The sequence below is a fragment of the Parus major genome, chromosome Z (genome assembly GCF_001522545.3).
Source record: "Parus major isolate Abel chromosome Z, Parus_major1.1, whole genome shotgun sequence".
Taxonomy (NCBI): Eukaryota; Metazoa; Chordata; class Aves; order Passeriformes; family Paridae; genus Parus; species Parus major.
This window is the reverse complement of record NC_031799.1, coordinates 9,448,039-9,467,205: the sequence shown is the minus strand read 5'-3', so window position 1 is coordinate 9,467,205 and position 19,167 is coordinate 9,448,039. Positions and strand designations below refer to the sequence as shown.

General features: G+C 43.1%; 1 protein-coding gene across 3 annotated transcripts in view; it reads left to right on the top strand.

The window, feature by feature from the left end:
- The window catches only part of PDZD2 (PDZ domain containing 2), a 175,962-nt gene that overhangs the window by 28,090 nt on the left and 128,705 nt on the right, over window positions 1-19,167 (top strand). For all 3 annotated transcript variants that reach the window (XM_015653548.2, XM_033520415.1, XM_015653547.2), the window contains exon 2: window positions 10,768-11,602. In XM_015653548.2, coding sequence (XP_015509034.1) covers window positions 11,124-11,602 — 479 coding nt within the window. In that variant the 5' untranslated portion in view covers window positions 10,768-11,123. The remainder of the gene's footprint in view (window positions 1-10,767; window positions 11,603-19,167) is intronic.

Below are 19,167 nucleotides of genomic sequence, written 5' to 3'. Positions count from 1 at the left end.
TCTTGTTGAGGACATTTGTTTGTTTAATATAGAATCACAGTATTGGAACATGAGATATTTGTGGTTTGTTTGTAATACTAGATGCATGACTCCTGCAGACAATGCAGTCCAAATTTAACATGTTATTTACATTTTCTTGTTTAATGAATAATTATTGCAGAGATGTTTCCCACAGGAAGATCTTGAGAAGAGTGGAAGCATTTAAAAATAATTACAGATCTACTTTTGTCCTTATTTTAATATAAGTGTTGTCTTCAGAAAGAACTGGAGTGTACAGTAAATTTCTGTAGGAGTGTTCAAAACATTACATGGAAGCCCAGTCCCTCAGGAGGCCTTGCAATTGGGAAATCTGGGGTTTTGGCTATCAAGGTATAGGTAAATAGAGGTCTGTTTCAAAGTCATACAGGAGTAGGTAACATTAGCGAGGACCTTGAAAAAGTGGGTCACTTATTTAGCTTCTAAATGTAAATTTGAAGTCTAACTCTGTTACTTATATGCCTACAGTTGTGACTAGTTTTCTGTGTGAAAATGTGTATGTGTGTGTGATAGAGCTGTGCTATTTTCAAACTTGGAAAAGGGATGTTTCTTGGAATCTGCATACTTAAAATTAGATTTCCTCTGCGGTTACACAATTGTAGTATAAATCAGAAAAGCATTACAGACTAATTATGTTACTCCAGATTTTTACTTCTATAAATTATGTCAGAAACAAATTCTGAGTACTCTGAAAATTCATAATGGTGCTTCCCAGCATCAGCTCTGAACTGTTCGGCAAGTGGAAGAGATCCAAAGGATGATTAGGCTTGTTCTACATGTCTACAGAGAAGGCTGAATAATTGCAAAACTGGATGGGTACTATTCTTCAAGAAACTCTTTAAATACAGTTCTTTCATCGTTGAACAAGCTTGCAATAACTTGGTTCCTTAAACAAGCTTTTTTTGTTCTGCTATCGAATTGAATAGTCTTTAAGGGCTTAGAGGTAGATAAGTAGTTTTAATGATCTGACAGCTAAAGAAGTTTGCTTTGATACAGTCTGGGACACCAGATCATGTGAGAATTAGGTGGTTTTTAGTCTTGTCTGAAGTAAGTTGTTTCATTCCAGTTTAAATGAATGCAAAAAGGCAAGCCTATCTTCCTTCAGTACTCAAAAGTACATTGAAAATAAGAATATTGGAAAGATTTAGAAAGCCACTTAGAAATTGCAAAGCTTCTTCATTTTCCCACCTGACCTGGACTTGAAGAAGAGGCTGCTGGAGACAGTTTGTGTATAAAGAGGGTGAGGAGGAAAGAGAATAATTTGATCATACTAAAGGGCTCTGTATCAGTATCAGAAAGAGTTTTAGATTTGATCCTCTCATTAATAATGGATGGCCAGATGGATGCTTCCTCCTCTGCTGTCTCTTTTTAACTCATCTGAATGATGGTGGAAAATGCAGCCCAGTGGTTTGAGCCTGGCTGTCTCTCCAGTTTAAAAGTGCACTGTCTGTCTCTGAATCTCCTCTTGCAACACAGCAGTTTTGGTTTGTTGAAAAGTGCACTTGGGAGGTTTCCTTACCAAACCAAGAAGGTCAAACAACCTAGTTATTTAATGCACAAAAGAGCTAAAACTGCATTATTGCAGCTCTGGCTCAGCATTTTATTACCATCTGCAACATAACTAGCTTTGGTTTTCTCTGCTTTCAGAGCAGGGCTGCCTGTATGATTGCTCACCATCCCAAAATACATCATATTTGCTGTCCCCAGAGGACACCATACTCTTAAACGTAGGCAAGACTGCAGTAAGGAAGGGGCTTGTGCTGTCTGACCTGATGGTCCAGAGCTTTACTGTTAACTGCTGACATACAATGAATGTGTTTTTCAGCTTTCACCTATTCACACTACTTTTAGTAATATCATTTAAATCTCACCATGTTCCTGGTCCACTGTGAAATACTTTCTGGGATATTATGATCCCTGATTTCTCGTATAATTTCATTCAATATGTTTTGGAAATATGTCTCTTTTTATGAGCTTGCTTATGTTGTATGGACATTAAGAGGAAGGAGGAAGTGGATATCTTCAGAGCTCTAGAAGGAATAAGTAGCTTCTACCAGGAGGCACTGGTTGGTTTTGTGAGAGCTGAGGCAGCTCCTCCTGAGCAGCGCTGCTGACAAGGACATATCCTATGGCCTTGGAGTAACACTGGTGGTGGAAGCTGCTGTAGTGGAAGCACACTGTCCCTGGACAGTCCTGCAGTACACTCAGACAATCTGGAGCAAGGGTAGAAGGAATTAGGAGAGCTCTCTTCCCATCCTCTGGTGGGACATGGTGTTCTACATGGCACTTAGTAGTAGAGGCACATATGGTCTTTATGAAATTTTCCAGTGGCCCTGTGCCTACAGGAAAGCTTCAGGTGAGGCTGTATGGCATGCCTACTTTTTTGTAGCTCCATTCCCTCTTTATAAAAATGGGCACAATCTCATTTCCTTAGGGAAAGATTTTACTAATTGCCAGCGTTTTGGATACTGTGAGAGTACCTGGAAATAAGTAACTCCTGTTGAGAGCTATTTGGTGGTGAGGTTTTCAAAACACATCCAAGCATATAGTTAGGTTTTTACCTAACTGTTGTGCCCCCCTTTAGAGTGTAATGTTTCCTGCAAGAATTTTGCATTTCCATGCTCGGCTGTTTCAGTGTCCTCTTGGTGAACTGTTCTTTGTTCTCAGGGCTTGCTTGGGCTGATACTGCAAACGTCCTGGCAATTACTAGGTTTGATTTAGTAAGTTTAGATGTTTGCACAGGTCTTTTGATCTTTAATATAGTGGACATAAATACTTGAAAATCAAAGGAGTTAAGAAAGCATTGCAGGGAACCTGTCTGCAAGAACTGATACAGTTTCACCACTGCCTTTATTTAGCTATGCTATATTAGATTTTTTTTTCTTTTCCCAGTTTGCCTGGTTAACTGGTTTAAAGCAGATTTCATCTGATCATTTTCAGATATGTCTGTTTTACTTGGCCACACATTTTTTAGGTAATGGAGCAGAAAGTGCACTTGAAAGATGTCATGCATCTAGTCTGAAAATAAACGTGCAAGGGGCCAGATAAATGTTACTTCCTAAGAGTGCCTATTCCTCTCCTTTGGGCAGAAATTGAGCCTATGGCGACAAGCTCGGATGAGGATTCAGCTGATGTTAAGGAATAAAAACCCCAGTTTTAATATTCCTGTATTCCTGTTGGTTACTTGTGTGGAGGTCAAACCTGAGGCTGTGGTTTGACTGTGCAGAAAATCCAGATTTAGGGCTCCTACAGCTGTACTAAAAGTATTGAGGCCATGAAATATAAAATGCTGACTGCTATAAAACTTGCTGTCAATTCAAATTTGTTCAAAATCTCTCAAAGCCTCCCAGTGTAAGATTTAAATTTTTATTGCCAGGTCAAATATCAGAAGTCTTCCTATGGCTGGCATAAAGCTGACCTGTAAATGTGCACTCTGGCTAATTCAGCAGAAACATAACCATGTGCCTGGATCTGATTTGTACCACTGGGTAATCCAGAATAAAAGAGATTTGCTGCTGTCCTGAAGGATTTCAGACCTCAGACCATTCATTACAGCAAAACCATCTTTGGACAATAGCATGTCTTTTAGTGAAAAACCTCAATGCAGTTTCAAGATGGGCTTTTCTCTATTGTTACATTTTTATTTTTTTTTTTGCTATTACTTTCTAACTAATAAGTAGAAACTACACTTGAACACAAATTAGTAAATGAATGTCTTTTGCTGGTAGTGGATTTATTTCTCTGGTGCTGAAACACCCAGATGACTTTAGGAAAACAAGTACAATGCTTTCATCTATATATAAAAAGATTTACGGTATATGTCAAACATAACCTTTAAAGCAATTATAAAGTGATCTCACTCAGGGGATGAAAACAATTTTTGGAATAACTGTATGTATGTTTTTCTGGAAGTTTAGGCCAGGCTGGAAATGCCAAAGGGGTTATCCTTGAGGATTGGGTCTTGGCCATTTGCACAAATCACCTTTTAAAAATCAGTAATGGGACATTTTAATGACCCTCTGCATTTCTGTTTCCCCCTATGAGAAAGCTATTATTTGAGCTCTTTACATAATTCCTTTGAGGACAACATAGGAAGAAAAAGCTCAATTTGTCAGAAAAGAAATAAGGTTATTGTTTATGCACTGAATATCCGCATATGCTTTTTGACAATTCCAGCCTCAACTTTTTTAAAGAAAATATTCTTATTTTTCCATACGCAATCATTTAAGACTGCTTTTGTGCTGCCTTAAGAAAGCCTCAAAGAAACATTGTCTCTTCATCTACATCATGTATGTTTAACTTGGTATTTTGGACTAAAAGGCTGGAGATGAAGGAAGAAAGTGTGTTACTTCCTGAGCCATAAATACATAATACATAAAAACAATAATCTTCCACTGAAGAATGGAGAAGAAGATAGCCAGTTTATTTACTTGGGTGGTATTTCAGCTTTTGAGAGCACAACTTATATGGGTGTGCTGGGTGGAACAAGGGCAGGTAAAAGCTGATTTTTCTGGCTGTAAATACTCCAGGGATGAAGGTGAGAAGAGCTGATAAACACTAAGAAGAGCAGAGAGCTGTAGAAGCTGCATGTCTGTGTGTATAAACTGATTATGTGTACATTTAAGCCAGAATACAGACTATTTCCAATTATGCAAAGTGTTGGGGCAGCATTCCAGCAAAATATAAGAGATGTAAGTGTTCTTCTATTTGAAATTCGATGAGTTTTATTTATTAGACCATGAAAAATTTGCTGTGATATCTGGAATCTGGATTTGGTGATGCCCACGAGGATCTTTGTTGCTGGTGGCACAAGGAAGGGGACCAGGCAGCTCTGCTCACCAGGTGCTGGCACACCTTTGGGAAGAAGGATGCACCCGGGCTGCAGCCATACAAAGTGGCTGGTTATTTAGTGGTTGGATCGGATGGAGTGGGACTTGGAGGTTGGCACTGCTGGGTAAGAGGGGACCATGCCTCTATCAAGGTTTTTGCAGCATCTTTTTGTTCCTCTGAGAGCATCTGGCCCAAAAGCTTCTCTTCTTGCAAAAGTGGGCACCTGGCCTGTGCTGTGGGTTGGCTCTGGGTTCAGTCCATGGCCTGCCACAGCTGTGGGTGTAAGCCTGAGCCCTAAAACCAGTTAGCATGGTGAGAGTCTCTTTAAGATTAAATCCCATGAAAGGCTGATCCCCTTTGTGGGTCCTCCTCAAACTGAGTGGTCATGCTAACTCTGCACCACCATGATCCTTCTATTTGAACAGGACTAATATTGTTTCCATATCATATTCAGTGTATTAATTGACATTTCCCTCCCCAGTACTTTCCCAGTTGAGATGTTCTGTGCTTGCAAACATCCTATCTGCAAAATCTTAGTTCACTTTATCCTTGAAACTGCTAATGAAAAATCTCAATAGACAACACTACTGAGATCTAGCTAAGATGGGAGATTTAATTACCATAGAGTGTGAATCAGTAGCCTCAGAGGGATTCAGAGCAACCAGGACAAAATCTCTTTGGTGGAAAGTTGTCCCTAGGAACAGAGATTCTTTTTCACAGGACAGGGGATTTAGGGCCCAGGGGGCTGCTCAATCCCAGTTCTGGCTTGTTTTACTCCAGACAAGTCAAGGCAATTCTGGGGTGGGCATAAAATTAGAGTAATTTGCACATAGGTCTGTACTTGATGCTAGCCAGGTGGGGTGGTCTGGCAGATCTGTCACCTACAGAAAGTAAGCAGGGTGGTGGTGACTCCATGAAATTTTCTCATATAGGTCTTGAGTCTATTTTGTGGAAGTCAAGAGTAAAAATAAATTTCTTCTTAGCGTTAAGGTTTCAATTTTTATCAGGCAGGTCTATTTTTTTCCCTTCATGAACAGCTTACCACCTTTCTATTTTTTGCTTTCATTGGCAGTGGACACCTGAACCACTCTTCTTACCAGCACAGAGGTATTCAGCTCAGCGCTGTGTTGTCTGTTACATCTGGAAGGAGTATTTCCTATTTATTGTCTGGAGTAATTTTTCCAAAGCCAGAAGGTTTTGTTTGAGAATATCAAATCCCTTGAAAGTACTGTATAATTACCTACATGATTAATTTAAGTGTCTGCCGTGGCTCTGCAGTGAGCTCAGGGGCGTAGACAGGCAACCCGCAGCGTATCGATGCCCGCAGCTTCTCCTGTGGGGAGAAGGAATGGGGTTTTGAAGGCTGCCTGCCTCCGGCAGCGTGGAGGAGGCCGTCATCCTCCATCTCTGGAGGGATGTGTGTGTATGGAGGGGGAGAGCCCTCCAGCAATGCTGCTAAATGAATGATGGATGAGTTTTGTGTGGAATGCAGACGCCTTTGAACGCTCCAGCCAGCTAACTGCAGGATTGAAGCTGAAGTCAACATCAGTGCCCTTTGCCAATGCACAGGACGTTTGGAGACTTGAGCTAGAACTCTGAGCTGCTTTCAAGGAGCCCCAAGATCTCCAGGCTGGAGATCCTGGCAGTGCTTTTGATCTGGGGATAGCTGGGAAAAGATAGTCCATAATATGTATGCCCAATGTCAAAACTGATGAACAGCTGACAGCAAAACTCATTAAATTGTTAGGGAAAAAGGGCCTCAAAGAGTGATCTGGTCTAATCTTCTCTAGAGCTTGAATGGTTCTGAGCCCTGTATGGTCACTGAGAGCTGTACCAAAATTTGCTGTTAAAACAAAGAGTGTCATTGTCACGAGGATGTCATTGACATAACTCATGGGATATTATCCATTAAATAACACCTTACTTTATTCTCACAAGGACAGAAAATTATATTGAAGGAAGTAAAAGTTAGAGGGATTGAAATGGTGACATGTACTGTTTCCACAGCCCAAGAGATATTGGCTCTAATCATTGTTTATGGCAGATGTCTGACCTTGTGCAGAGACCATGAGTGATGGAGACTCCAGAACCTGAGATGGTGTTCTCCAGTGCCTTGATATTAACACTTCTGAGTGTTACCTAACCACTACCCTAAATCTATCTGGATGTCATTCACATACATTACTCCATCATGGACAAGAGGAATAGATGACTTTCCTTCTCATGGTCACTCTGGGGCGTTTTAAAAATACATGAGGACCTTTAACTTGTGCTCTCACACCCTACCTGCAATACTTTCTCCTTTTTAGCAGGCCCTGATTTTTTATTTCCTGGTAAGTCACACTTTCAAGACTGGCAAGTCATGTCAGAGCTCTGCTCCAATGGGGCAGTTTTGCTGCTGAGACCTTTGTGAATCTACAGAAATACTTCATGTGCCTTGTTGGCCTTGTCCCCACTGACACATCCTGGGACAATGACCCTTGTTTTTCTCCAACAGTAGGAGATTGACAGGAATGATTCCCTATAAACCCTGGAAAAGGTTCAAAGCCAAGCTGAATGGGGCTCTGGTCTGGTGGAAGGTGTCCCTACCCATGGCAGGGGGGTTTAGGACAACATTCCTTCCTAGCCCAATCCATTCTGTGATTCTGTGAAAATGCTGCATCTCTTGCCAAAGATTTGCCACATAGCCAACCCTTTCTAAGTGAGATATTCCTTTTGTACTGATCTGCATTTGTCCTTGATGAACTTTACCCTAATTTTCAGAGTATGTTTTTCCGATTTTTGCCAAGCTGTTTTAGATGCTAATCCTGTTCTCCAGTGTGTCTGCAGACACGCCCAGCTTCGTGTAATCTGCAGACTTAATATGTTTACTCACTTTCATTGTCCAGGTCACTAATGACTGTGCTGAGCAGAACCAGACTCTACAGATCCAGCAGCGCTCCACTTGCAATGTCCTTCTGTTTTCACAGAATGTCATTAATAACTACTCCCTGGGTATGGATTTATAGTAGTCTCATTTAATCATATTTCCCTAGTATATTTATGAGAAAGTTGTTTGAGACAGTGACAAAAGCTGTAATAAAGCCCAGATAAATGACATCCAACAACTTCTCCATTATAAAAAGAAATTAATTTGATTTCACATTATTTTATTCTTGCCTCTCCTGTGTCTGCTACTCCTTAGATTTTTGTTCTCTCCCACAAACATGCAAACTATTTCTCTGTTTGATTTGGAGTTTTTAGGATGATTGATGCCAGATTGACTGATGTCACATTTTTCTGCTGCTTCTCTTCCTACCCTTGAATGCCACTGCATTTACTGTTGTCCTTAATTCTGGCCCCTTATTTGTTTGAGTTCTCACAAGTGACCAGCAGTATCTGAGATGGTTTTAGCTGGTTTTGCAGGAAATTTAAATGATGGTTTATCCCACTCTGCTGGACTGGAAATACCTGACTTTGACTGATCTCTTACTCTGGAACAGGCAGAGAAGAGGACAGTATGCCTTTGTAGTGATATTGTGCCATACTGTGTACTAATTCCCTATGTATAGTTGGTAATTTTAACAAGGACTAAAGCAAAACTCAAACCAGTGTTGCATCTTTTGGTGTCATTTTTCAATAACTTTCTCTCTGAGCAACATTCTTCCGGATTGCCTTCTTGGTATTAATATGCATATAAAGGGTAACTTTTTTTTATCTTCTGCAAGTTTTATTTCATTTTTATGCTCTTATGTTTCTATTATTTTTGCCTATGTGTTCACACTATTTTTTTAAACTTGTGCTCAGTAACCTTTTAGTGTTCTTTCTTCTTGTCTTTGAGGAAAATGAAAAGCTCATGATGCTGCCAAGTCTTCTGATCTTTCTTCATTGAGATGCTATTGTTCCTGTGCCTTTTAAGCACAAAATATTGTTTCTTCGAGAAACTACAGCTCACCTTGATTTCTTTTTCCTTTAAACTCCTCTCCATGAATTTTCTATTAGCAGTTTGGTTTTTTTTTTTTAATCCACTGAAGCCAGGCATTTCTGTTTTTCTGCTCCCAATCCCTTGATTTTACAGGCATTCTTACATGAGTTTCTTTCCACCTTCTTACCCTCAACACATCTCTCTCTGGAGGCACTTCCCTGCTGATTACTTGACCCCATCCATTATGTGAGAATGTTGCTCTGAAGGCACCAGGACTTTCTATCTCCTACTGCTCTCCTTTCCTAGCAGATATCTCATGCTTGCACTTTCCTATTACCATTTTGTCAGCTGTTATCAGGTTCTTGGTTTAGTGTTTGTTGTGCCCTCCCCTGTATTTGTATTGTCTTGTGCTTTCCACCTTTATTGTTAACCAGATAATTTCAGTTCTTCCTCCCCTTTGTTCTGGACCTCAGAGAAAATATTCACATCATCCTCTGTGCCAAGGGATTCTGCCTCTACTTTCTTTTTGTTGGTCCATATACAAGCTATGCATTTTTAGATCAATATTCCAGATCTAGGTTTTACTACAGCAAGTTCCAGTTATGTCAATTAAATCATTGCTTTTGTCTTAAATATGAGATCTTAAATAAGACTTAAGGTCTGTGTTAATAAAAGCCCCACATATTCACCAGTATTGCATTAGTTATTTAAAATGTTCGGAGGATTTAATCTTATCTCCTAGTCAGTCTGTGTCTGTATTATCACCTCTTGTTTTAGACATGTGCCTGGGCAGTTTCTGTCTTTATTCTTCCCCTTTTCTTCCCTGTTTTTACTACCCAGAGCCTAACTCAGAAGTCCCTCTGACTAAGCAGGGGGCAAGTTCCTCCTTTCCCAAGCTGATGTCTGTCCCTGTTGAGCCGCTGGTGTAACACCACCCTCTTGGTGAAGATGCTGGTGTCCTCCTGTATGAGCACCACATGTGGCCCTGATCTGTCCCTGCCTGAGCTTCCTTGGGGTCACTCCTGTCCATCTAGGTAGTGTGCCCCACAGCCAAGGAGGTGGCAGAATTTTGGATACAGCTTCTGGGCAGCAGGATTTTGCAAGAGCCTCCCTCTACAGTCTTTCTTTTGGGGTTATAAGCTCTTTCTACAGCTTTTCTACCTAACACAAGCCTTTCATACACATCTGCAAGAGCAGACCTGCAGGCTGCAAGACTGTAGCTGTTGCTTTCTTCTGCTTTCCTGGTGCACAGCTCACTGAGCAGCAACCACTGCTAGAAAATAAAGCCCTGAAAGAATCCAGTCATCCAGACTTGACTAGTGTCAGGGTTTTTTCTTCTTTCATAGATCCTAATGATCCTGGCAAAAAAACCCCGTCTCGCCCTGTTGCCTGCCCCAGCTCCCCCTGCCTCCTGGCTGCCTGTGTGCCTCCCGCTCCAAACTGCAGAAAATGAGGGAATTCGCCTGCCCTACTCTTTCCCAGGAGACTGGATAGTCAATTCCCTTTGATGCCTTACCCACAAGGCGGCTGTGAGCCACTGCTGCCACGAAAGGAGGGCCCCATTGGTGTCCTCACCCTTGGTGATTGCTGCTGCCCATCCTTCTTGCGGCTTGCTGGGGAGCTGAGTCCGGGCAGAGCCCGGTTTAAGCCTATCCCAGCCCAAAAGGACTGGCACGGACGGCAGGGCTGGTGAGGCCGGTGCCCCTCCGGCGGCCCTTGGAGCGGGTTTGGCAGGAATTTCTCCTCCGCTTCGGTGGGAGCCCTGGAGCTGCGGCAGGAGCATCCCCAGGGCTCTGCAATCCCTGTTTCCCCGCCAAGGTCGGGAGCTGACGGTGACCTTTTATTCCCTTGCTGAGGAGAGCAGCTGGTGCCCTCAAGTGGTAAATCGCAGAAGGAGAGCGGCCGGGCCGTGCGAGCCGGCCTTGGGCCGCCGGGCCTGGGCTGCCGGGTTCCGCAGCGCTTCTGGCTGTTCTAACCACGCTGTTTCGCCCTTGCAGGACCTAAACGCTGTGGTGGTCGTGGTGGGAAGGACGCTTTTTTCCCGACGGAGCCCGGACACCGGCGGCAGGCAGACCTGGACAGCCACAGACGCTCGCAAACTTGGCCCGCCAGCCAAGCTACAGCATCAGCCTGTTCGTAGGGCCGGCTGTGGTGCCCTGACACCGAACATCCTTCCTTGACTGTGCTCTTGGTCAGCTGGAACCCCCCCAAAATCTCCGTGAGACTAGATGGAGCTTGCTTTGGACCTGCAGCCCCGCTCCAGCGTGTCCCCCCCAGGGGCTGCGGGGGGCCACTGTGCACGACCTGGGAGCCGACTGGGGCTGATGCCGTGAGGGGATGCCCAGGAACAGCGATGCCCATCACACAGGACAACGCGGGGGTCTTCCTCCCCCTCCTGTGCCAGTGGCTGCAGAACAGCCGGAGGGAGGGAGCCGAGGGAGCCGAGCAGCAGCTCTGCCGCTCGGCCGTCCAGAAGCTGAGCGAGTATATCCAGCTCAACTTCTCCCTGGATGAGAGCAACCTGCAGCCAGGGAGCTGTGGGACTTTGGATACGGAGATCTGCACCATGTACCTGGCCCAAGAGATGAGGAAAAATGAGGTCCTGGGCTTGAGCTTTGGGAATATCCCTGCTCTGGGGGACTATGGGGAGAAGCGTCGGGGAGGAAAGAAGAGGAAGGCGCATAAGGGGCCTGTGCTCGACGTCGGGTGCATCTGGGTGACAGACTTGAAGAAGAACAGCCCGGCCGGGAAGTGCGGGAGAGTGCGCCTAAAAGATGAGATCCTTTCTCTGAACGGACAGCTGATGGTCGGTGTGGACGTCACTGGAGCAAGGTAAGGGTGGAAAAGCTGCCACCAGCAGATGCTGTCTCTGGTGCCACATGGTGCAAGTCACCATGGATGGAAGTCCAGGAGCAGAGTTTTTGACCTTTGCTCTCCAGCCCCTGAGAGAGCCCTCAGTTGGTTCTTGAAGTCTTGTAGAAAATAAGTAACAAAAGCAAATTGATAATTAGCCTACATGTGCTATTCACACTTACACTGGAAATTTTTCAGGGGTCACTGGGTCAAAAAATTATACGTCATAATCACCAGAGAGGCTCCACTAAAACAGGAGCTTTCCTGGGTTGGTATAAAACCGTTTCCTAAGCAAAAAGGAACACAGATGCAGCAGCACTGGAAGATATTTTTACAGGTGCTTTTTATTTTTCTTGAATTATTTCAGTTGAGGGAAGCATTTTTGACAGCTAAATGTTGTCTAAGACTTTCTCAAAGCAAGACATTTTTGTGTTTTCCAGTTTGTAACAACTTAATTTTAATAAATTCCCTTTGATTTTAATGCATTTGCTCTCTTCTGATGTCTCCTGACCCAGAAAACTTGAAATCTTTAAGAGTTTAAATCAAAAATTAAGATCCTTGCAATGATACAGATTATTCCTGTGGTGATTTTTTTTTTTTTTAATTCAGCTATTCCATGTTGTAAAATCAGTTTTTGCCCCAGTTTTGCTCTTTGTGGGCTGATTGACATTACCCTTTGCAAAGGCAGAAACCTTTCTCTGCTGTAGATGAGGATGTAAACATTCATTCATACCTAAGGTTACAATGTAATGTTCCTGAGGGCATGAAATACTTCCCCTCTTGCCAAAAGGGAATTTATTTTGGAAACCAAGTCCTAGTGAAGTGATCCCACCAGTCAGTGAATGTGGCAGGAGTTTGGGCTGACCATCACTCCCAATTCTGACATGTGGCAGAATAAAAGCAGTGACACCTCAGTCTGTGGGTGCTGAGCAGCTCAACCTTCTGTGGTTTTACATGTGTGAAAACAGCCCTCTGTAATTCCTAGCTTGTGATTCGGTGAGTGCATAAATATTGGTACTGTGGCAGTATCAGTCACCTCCAAATCTGAGAGTATTTATGGCAAAAGTCAGTTAGTTTGCTGTTTCCCCTTTGTCAGATGTCACTGTTTCTATATACAAGGGAATTGCTTGCAGTGGGCAGCAATAATGTTGTCTTATTAATAAGAGATTATTATGCAAAATGAGAGATAATAGCCAATGAAGTAAAAAATATTTGGATATCTGTCCTTTTCGGCCTGTCCCATAAGGTTTAATTTAGGGCTTGTTCCTTTTGGAAAGCTCTGTTATTAAACCAGTGAGCTGCAACTGCAGCTAATGTGAACCAAGTGCTCCATTTTCCTTACATTTTTGGACTTTACAAAGGCATAGTTTTGGTAGTGTGGGGCCAGCGTTGTTCTTAAAATCCTGTTTTAGAATATTCTACATCCAATATAGGCCAAAATTTAGGACATTACTTACTCAAAACCTGTTTTATTTTCAGCATCCAAAACATCCTCACTGCTGACTGCTATTTGACAAGGGTGATGTTGATGGATGACAGTTTGGGACCTTGATGATGCTCCCAGTTTGGAGAGCTGGCTTTTGCCTATCAGAGAGCTGGCTAGCAGCTCCAGCCCCATGTTCCCACACTGCTCATCTGGAGTGCTTGAGGATACTTTGGGAGTCTTTCAGTAGCTTTCTACATTGGGGTGCTCAGAAGGGACATAGTTCTGTCTAGCTTTATAATAGGTCAAAAGGCAACATCAGCTTGCCTTCTGGGAAGACTGCTTCCAAGAAGAGGCTTTCCTATAGCAATTCCATAATGCTGCTATGGAAGTAGCAGAGCCCCTTTCCCCTTGGGTTTTCAAGGTGTTGTTGGGTCAGGACAGCACACTAAATAGTAGTTCTGATTCAATTTCTGACTGGCAAATTATTCTGTCTGAGTGAGAAACACTTCCAGGTCAATACAGGGGGCTGTTGGTGCTCTGATTTGTGCTGTGATTTACTTAGTGGAGCCTGCACATGGTCAGTGAAAGTAAAATACTGCCTTAGGTCCTGCAGCACCAGGCTGGATTGGGCAAGGCAAATCACTGCTTATGTGTTTATGCCACACCTGCCAAGTGTTCCAGGGCAGCCCCATCTTGCCTGATGAAGGAGCTTTTCACACTGGTGCTATAGGGAATCTTCTGTTTTATTCCCTTAACAGTGGAGGATTTGGCATGGGGGTCTCACAGCTCTGCCATTTCCCACCTCTGCAGCAGGGTTTGCAGAAGTGTTCTCACAGACCCTGGGCTTCGTGTAACCTCAGGTCTAGTTCCAACCTCCCATCCAAACCCTCCCTGTTTCAATGGGCAAACACAATACACCAGAAAATGAGAGAGAAGAGGTGAAGGCACACAGTCCCTTCGGCTGGCTGTCCTATGGATGTGGTCAGCCTCTAGAGGAAGCAGGGGCAGATGGCTGGAGCTGGAACAGATTGGGCAGCCCTGCACAGATAGGGCTGTTCTGGCACCTGCCTGGTGGTCTCATGTCTCAGAGTGGTGATGGGGTCTGATACGGTAAGAGCAGCACAACACTTCCTGGAGGAGCCAGCTGTGAGTACCACTCATCTGTCTGTCCTCACTAGGAGAGCTGAATATTACTTCTTTAAAGAAAAGTTATTTATTTAAATTCCACCTGATTTCCATGTAAACAGCAGAGATAGGCTGATTATTGCTGAACTTGTTCTTTTTCTTTTTTTTTTTTTTCCTTTTCATTTAGCGAAACATTATGCAGTAATAAAATCAAAGCTCTTTGCTTAACAGGGTATTATTACATTAGAGAGGAATAATGTAGGTGGTGTCATTTTTGGTGATGCTAGTGATTGAGGGAAAATTATTGCTCTCTTTAGAGTTAGCAAATTGTGTGTGTCTATCAAACACAATTGCAGGGAAATGAGCTGTATTGGCATACTGAACAAAGGTTAGTCAAAACTCTGCCTATTTATTTATCTTCTGTCTGTACAACTGTATCTCCAAAATATGTGGGTTATGTTCCCCCAGACAACAACTTCCTATGTATTTTGGATCTACTCTACTCATTTTGGGCTATTACTCACTTACTGGAGGGAGGCTGTTAGTATTTCTGCAGATGACAGATAAATCTTTCATTTCTTGAACATAACTGAATGGGGCTTCATTGAACAAGTCCTGGGAGCATTATAAAAAAGAATTATTTTGTCATGAATATAATTCAGTTTGAAATGTTTGATTATGAATTTCATCAAGCATAGCTGAAGTGCTTGGACACAGCTACGATATACATTTAATCTTTAAAATCAGTGCTAAGTAGATTTCCAAATTCATTCTTGAAAAAAACAGAGTAAGATACATTACCAGTGATGACAGTGTGGTAGAAACATGAGATATTATTATAATTTTGTCATTGAGAAAACCCAACCACTCCTTCAAAATATAATCTTTTTCATTGCCAAAAATTACCAAACATTGCCATATGTGGGAATAGAGTCAGAGAAGTGGCTGGCTTATTTTAAACCCACAAACTGGAGTTGCTTCCAAAAAAATGAAGTGAGAGATGTTTTGACAACCGTACCTTTGCACAGTGCTTTCTTAGTCTCTTCAGTCAGTGACCTGGGGGGAGTTGCCAAGACTCCTCCCCAGAACAGAGATGGCATGCCAGATTTCAGGGAAATCAGTTTATTTTCAAAGATGCTGAGAAAGACCTTCAGGAGTCAGGTCTGCAATAGAGAGGGAGCTTCAAGTGCTGCCACTGAAGGCGAAGTTTTTACTTCACTTGAAGCTGAGGATTTTCAGTAGAGCCAAGTTCTTTTCTGAATGCTTGCTGCTACTGCACATGTTATGTTCCTGCCTCCAGGATAACTGGAACTATGAAGGTAAAGTCCTGCTCCTCCTCACAGGTCAATGGCATTAATAGATGTGTGATTATCAACATTCTAAGCACAGTCCTGCCTCTTTTTAAGTGCTAGCAGCTGATTACAGGGGACAATTCAAAATGTCCAACAAAATTACAGGTCTCAAAATGTGTGTAGCACTTTGTGCTGCCTGCTGTGGCAGTCATTAACAGTCCCAGGCTCTGCTGGGTGAAATCTTGATGTTCTTTGTCAAAAAAAGAGTTCTTGCTGGTGCTGGAAACAAATCATGCAGTTCCTGGCTGTAATTTGAGACAGATTCTGCCCTGAACAGGGGTCTTCGGGAGGGAATCTTTGTTCCTTGTTGTGAGCCCTGCAGACAAGGAACAGACCCATACCTGCAGAGCAGTGCATGTGCTGTGGGGCTGGGAGCGATGAAATCCCTTCTGTGTCCGAGAAGAGCTGCTCAAAAATCTGAGTATTATTTGAAAACTGTTTTTTCTGAAGAGCACACCTTTCAGGGCACTTTTTTATTGAGATCCCCTTCCCTCAGAAGTTTGAATGGAATTATTTTTTAAAAATAAACTGCTTTGCTCCTGCAATAGAAATATTTTCTTGCAGGGAGAAACATCCTTCCCTCCAAATGTGGTCACTCTTTGATATTTAGGTGCTCCAGTTTTGTATTTTCCATGGGGCACTGCTTCCTGCCATGCCATGTTGAGGCACTGTCACTGCCTCAGGAGGCTGACTGTCCTTGCCATGACTACTTTGTCCCTGTCCTGGCAGCTGCAGTTGTCTCTGGAGCATAGGCAAGATTTTGTTGCACTGTGTTACTTGGCAGTGAGTTCAAAATGCATCCATGTGCCCCTACGGATGTGTGGGGATGGGATACTGAGGAACCAGGATCAAGGACTGTCCTCCCTCAGCACATCAGCTCCAGCTTTAAGGCCACATTTTGGGTAACAAATCCATTCCTTAGTAGGGTTGAGTGTTGGGGTGTATGAATGCCTGTGTTAGGGTGGGAGGGGGTGGTTCAGATCTCTCTGCCTATGATAGGATTATGTTTCATTGAATTTTTTTCGGATTTATCTTCCTGTCAGTGCAATCTCCTTTATACATCCTTTATATTACTGAAAAATCACCCCACGAAAACCATCACTAGTCATCACAGAAAGCGTTGTCTCACAGCACCCCCACCTCCCAGGTGGATCAACTGCTCTGTTTTACTGTGTTTCCTCACCTTCTTCCTAAAGCAAAAGTGCTTACAAGACAAAGTTCTGTTCAGTATAAGCAGCTTCTTTGCCTGGTGTTAGAAGGGCCTTCTCTTGGTTATGTCCACAAGGAAATATTTTTGTTTTAATAGGAAAAATAATGGAAATTTATCCTGTCCCTTTGCCCTTGGCCAAGGTGAAAACATTTCTGTGGGAGCTCCTTGTTAAAATATTAATAGCACTGACTACACAGTGAAAAACAAATAGAGTGGTCCTGGAGACTTAAGCCTCCAAATGCAGTCTCAGGGAATAGAGTTCTCATAACTGACCTAAAAAATACCCCCAACCTGTTGTGGAATTGAATTAGTTTCCTTTTTTATATCATATTACCAGTCTTCATGCTGCTAAGTGATGGATCAGGGCAAGGAGGTTGAGACCTGGGGCTTGTTATCATGGGCAAGGATGAGAAGCCCGTGCTGACATGCCCTCCAAGCTGCCTGGTGCACGAGTCCTGAGGATGGAAAATAAGCAGCATGTGAGGATTTTGGTTGGGTGTTTTCTCATCCAGTTGAGCTGCTTTGAGCTGGGATACAGTGAATGTGTGCTGAACCTGTGCAAAATGAGAGAAAGCCTATGCATGTCTAACATTTGCAAGGCACAGTTTAAGTCTCACTGTGCTCCTGAAGTCTGGAGTATGCAGTCTGCTCTTAAGCATGGCTGCTGTATTTTACCCTGATAGTGGATATAAATCCCCTACTTGATTGTGGGTATGAATTCCTCCCTCTCCCTTAAAATATAGCAGGACTAAGAAACTAAGAAAGACATGCTTTTCTGTCTTTCTTTTATGTTTCCTGGAAGGTATGAGCAGACTTAGCCACACGTGTTGAGAAATAAATTGCTCTGAAGAAATGAGCTTTATTCCAAATCCTCTCTTAAGAGCCAAAGTCTTAAACAGAAGGTCACTAATCCCCAGACTCAGCAGAGATCATTTAGCTGGTTTGTCCTCTTTGCTTTATTAATCTGAGCCTGTGTTCACTCAGTTTCTCCTCCTCACCGTCCAGTTCCTGCCGTTCCTCTCAATGTCCCCATGCCAAGCCTCTGTGGAGGCACAACCCATTCCCTTGTAGCAATGGCCATTAGCAACATCCCATCACTACAACTGCCTCCTCAACAGACTTTATGAACTCCTCATCTGCCTCAAATTTGCATCTTATTTATCTTCTTGCTCAGATGAGTTTTATCTAAACCCCATAAAAAAGACAGAAAGACTTCCACTGACTTAAATAGCTCACATCCTCTATGTGTTTGCATTTTTGTCCAAAAATTTAGGGATCAATATGCCTGTCATTGCCTTCCACATAGTGTCAGCATCAAACAACAGAGCTGACCTCTCTAGAAACTGTGATTCCCCAGAAGAATTAATGTATAACTAGGCAACATCCTGAGGGTCATCTGCCAAAATTGCTTGCAGCTCAGCCTCTGCACACTTGCTTTTCAGAGGCGTTGCATCAGGCTTGAAAAGACTTGGACAGAGGTTGGTGGTGTTGCCTTAGGAGTGTAAAAACCTCAGAGGTTATAAAGAGGGTTTTTCTGTGCTTTGTGTTTGTTTTAATGATCTGTGAAAGTTCTGATTAGAAATCGCTGCCTTGCTGCCCAATGTATAGCTGTGCCTCTCCATTTAATTTGCTTTTCTGACCACGCTGTAATTACAAGAGAATAAGCCCAGTGTTTGGGAGGGAGCTTTGCCCTCTCTGCTCTTCCCTCTCTGCTCATCCAGTGTGGGAACAACCTGTTTTGGTGAGTCAGCCTTGTGCCTTGTCATTTACCCTGATACCAAAGTGCCAGCAGGATCCCTTTTATATCCTGAGTGGGATTTTCAGCCTGACACGCAGCAAGCATCCCATGCTCTCAGGTCATCTAGAAGTACAGTCAGGATGCAGCAGAACTCAGCTAATTGGCAAACTGCTGGAATGTGCAAAATAAGCGTCGCTTTTTTCCACCACTCAGCCAAGTAACAGGTGAGGCCTTAGCCACAGCATCAGTTATTTTCACAGCCTCTCCAGCAGTGCATTGCTAGCACAGAACAGTGTTTTAGCCATCAATAATTAAAAATACAGATGTTCAAAGACACAAGCAAGGAACATTCCGTTCCCATTATTCCTTCTCTTTCTGTAATGCTTGTGCCCTTACACACCAGTTTGCCATGTGCAGTCATTCACAGCTTCTTCTAAACTGTAAATGTGACTTTCTCTTCATGTTCTGGGAGCCCAGAATTTTGCACAAAGCAAGCTGTGGGCTAAGGACTGATTTTCTTGAGACAGAAGCTCTGAGCTGCTGCAAGAGGAAGACGTGACTGGAGCCAAGTTACTGAGTGGCAGTGAGAATTCTGGGAGGTTGTCCTTTTCCACCCTTATTGATTGATGTGCCATGAGCCCTGGAAAGGCAGAGCTTCTCCAGTCCTCATTCAAATATTTTTTCTTACAGCAC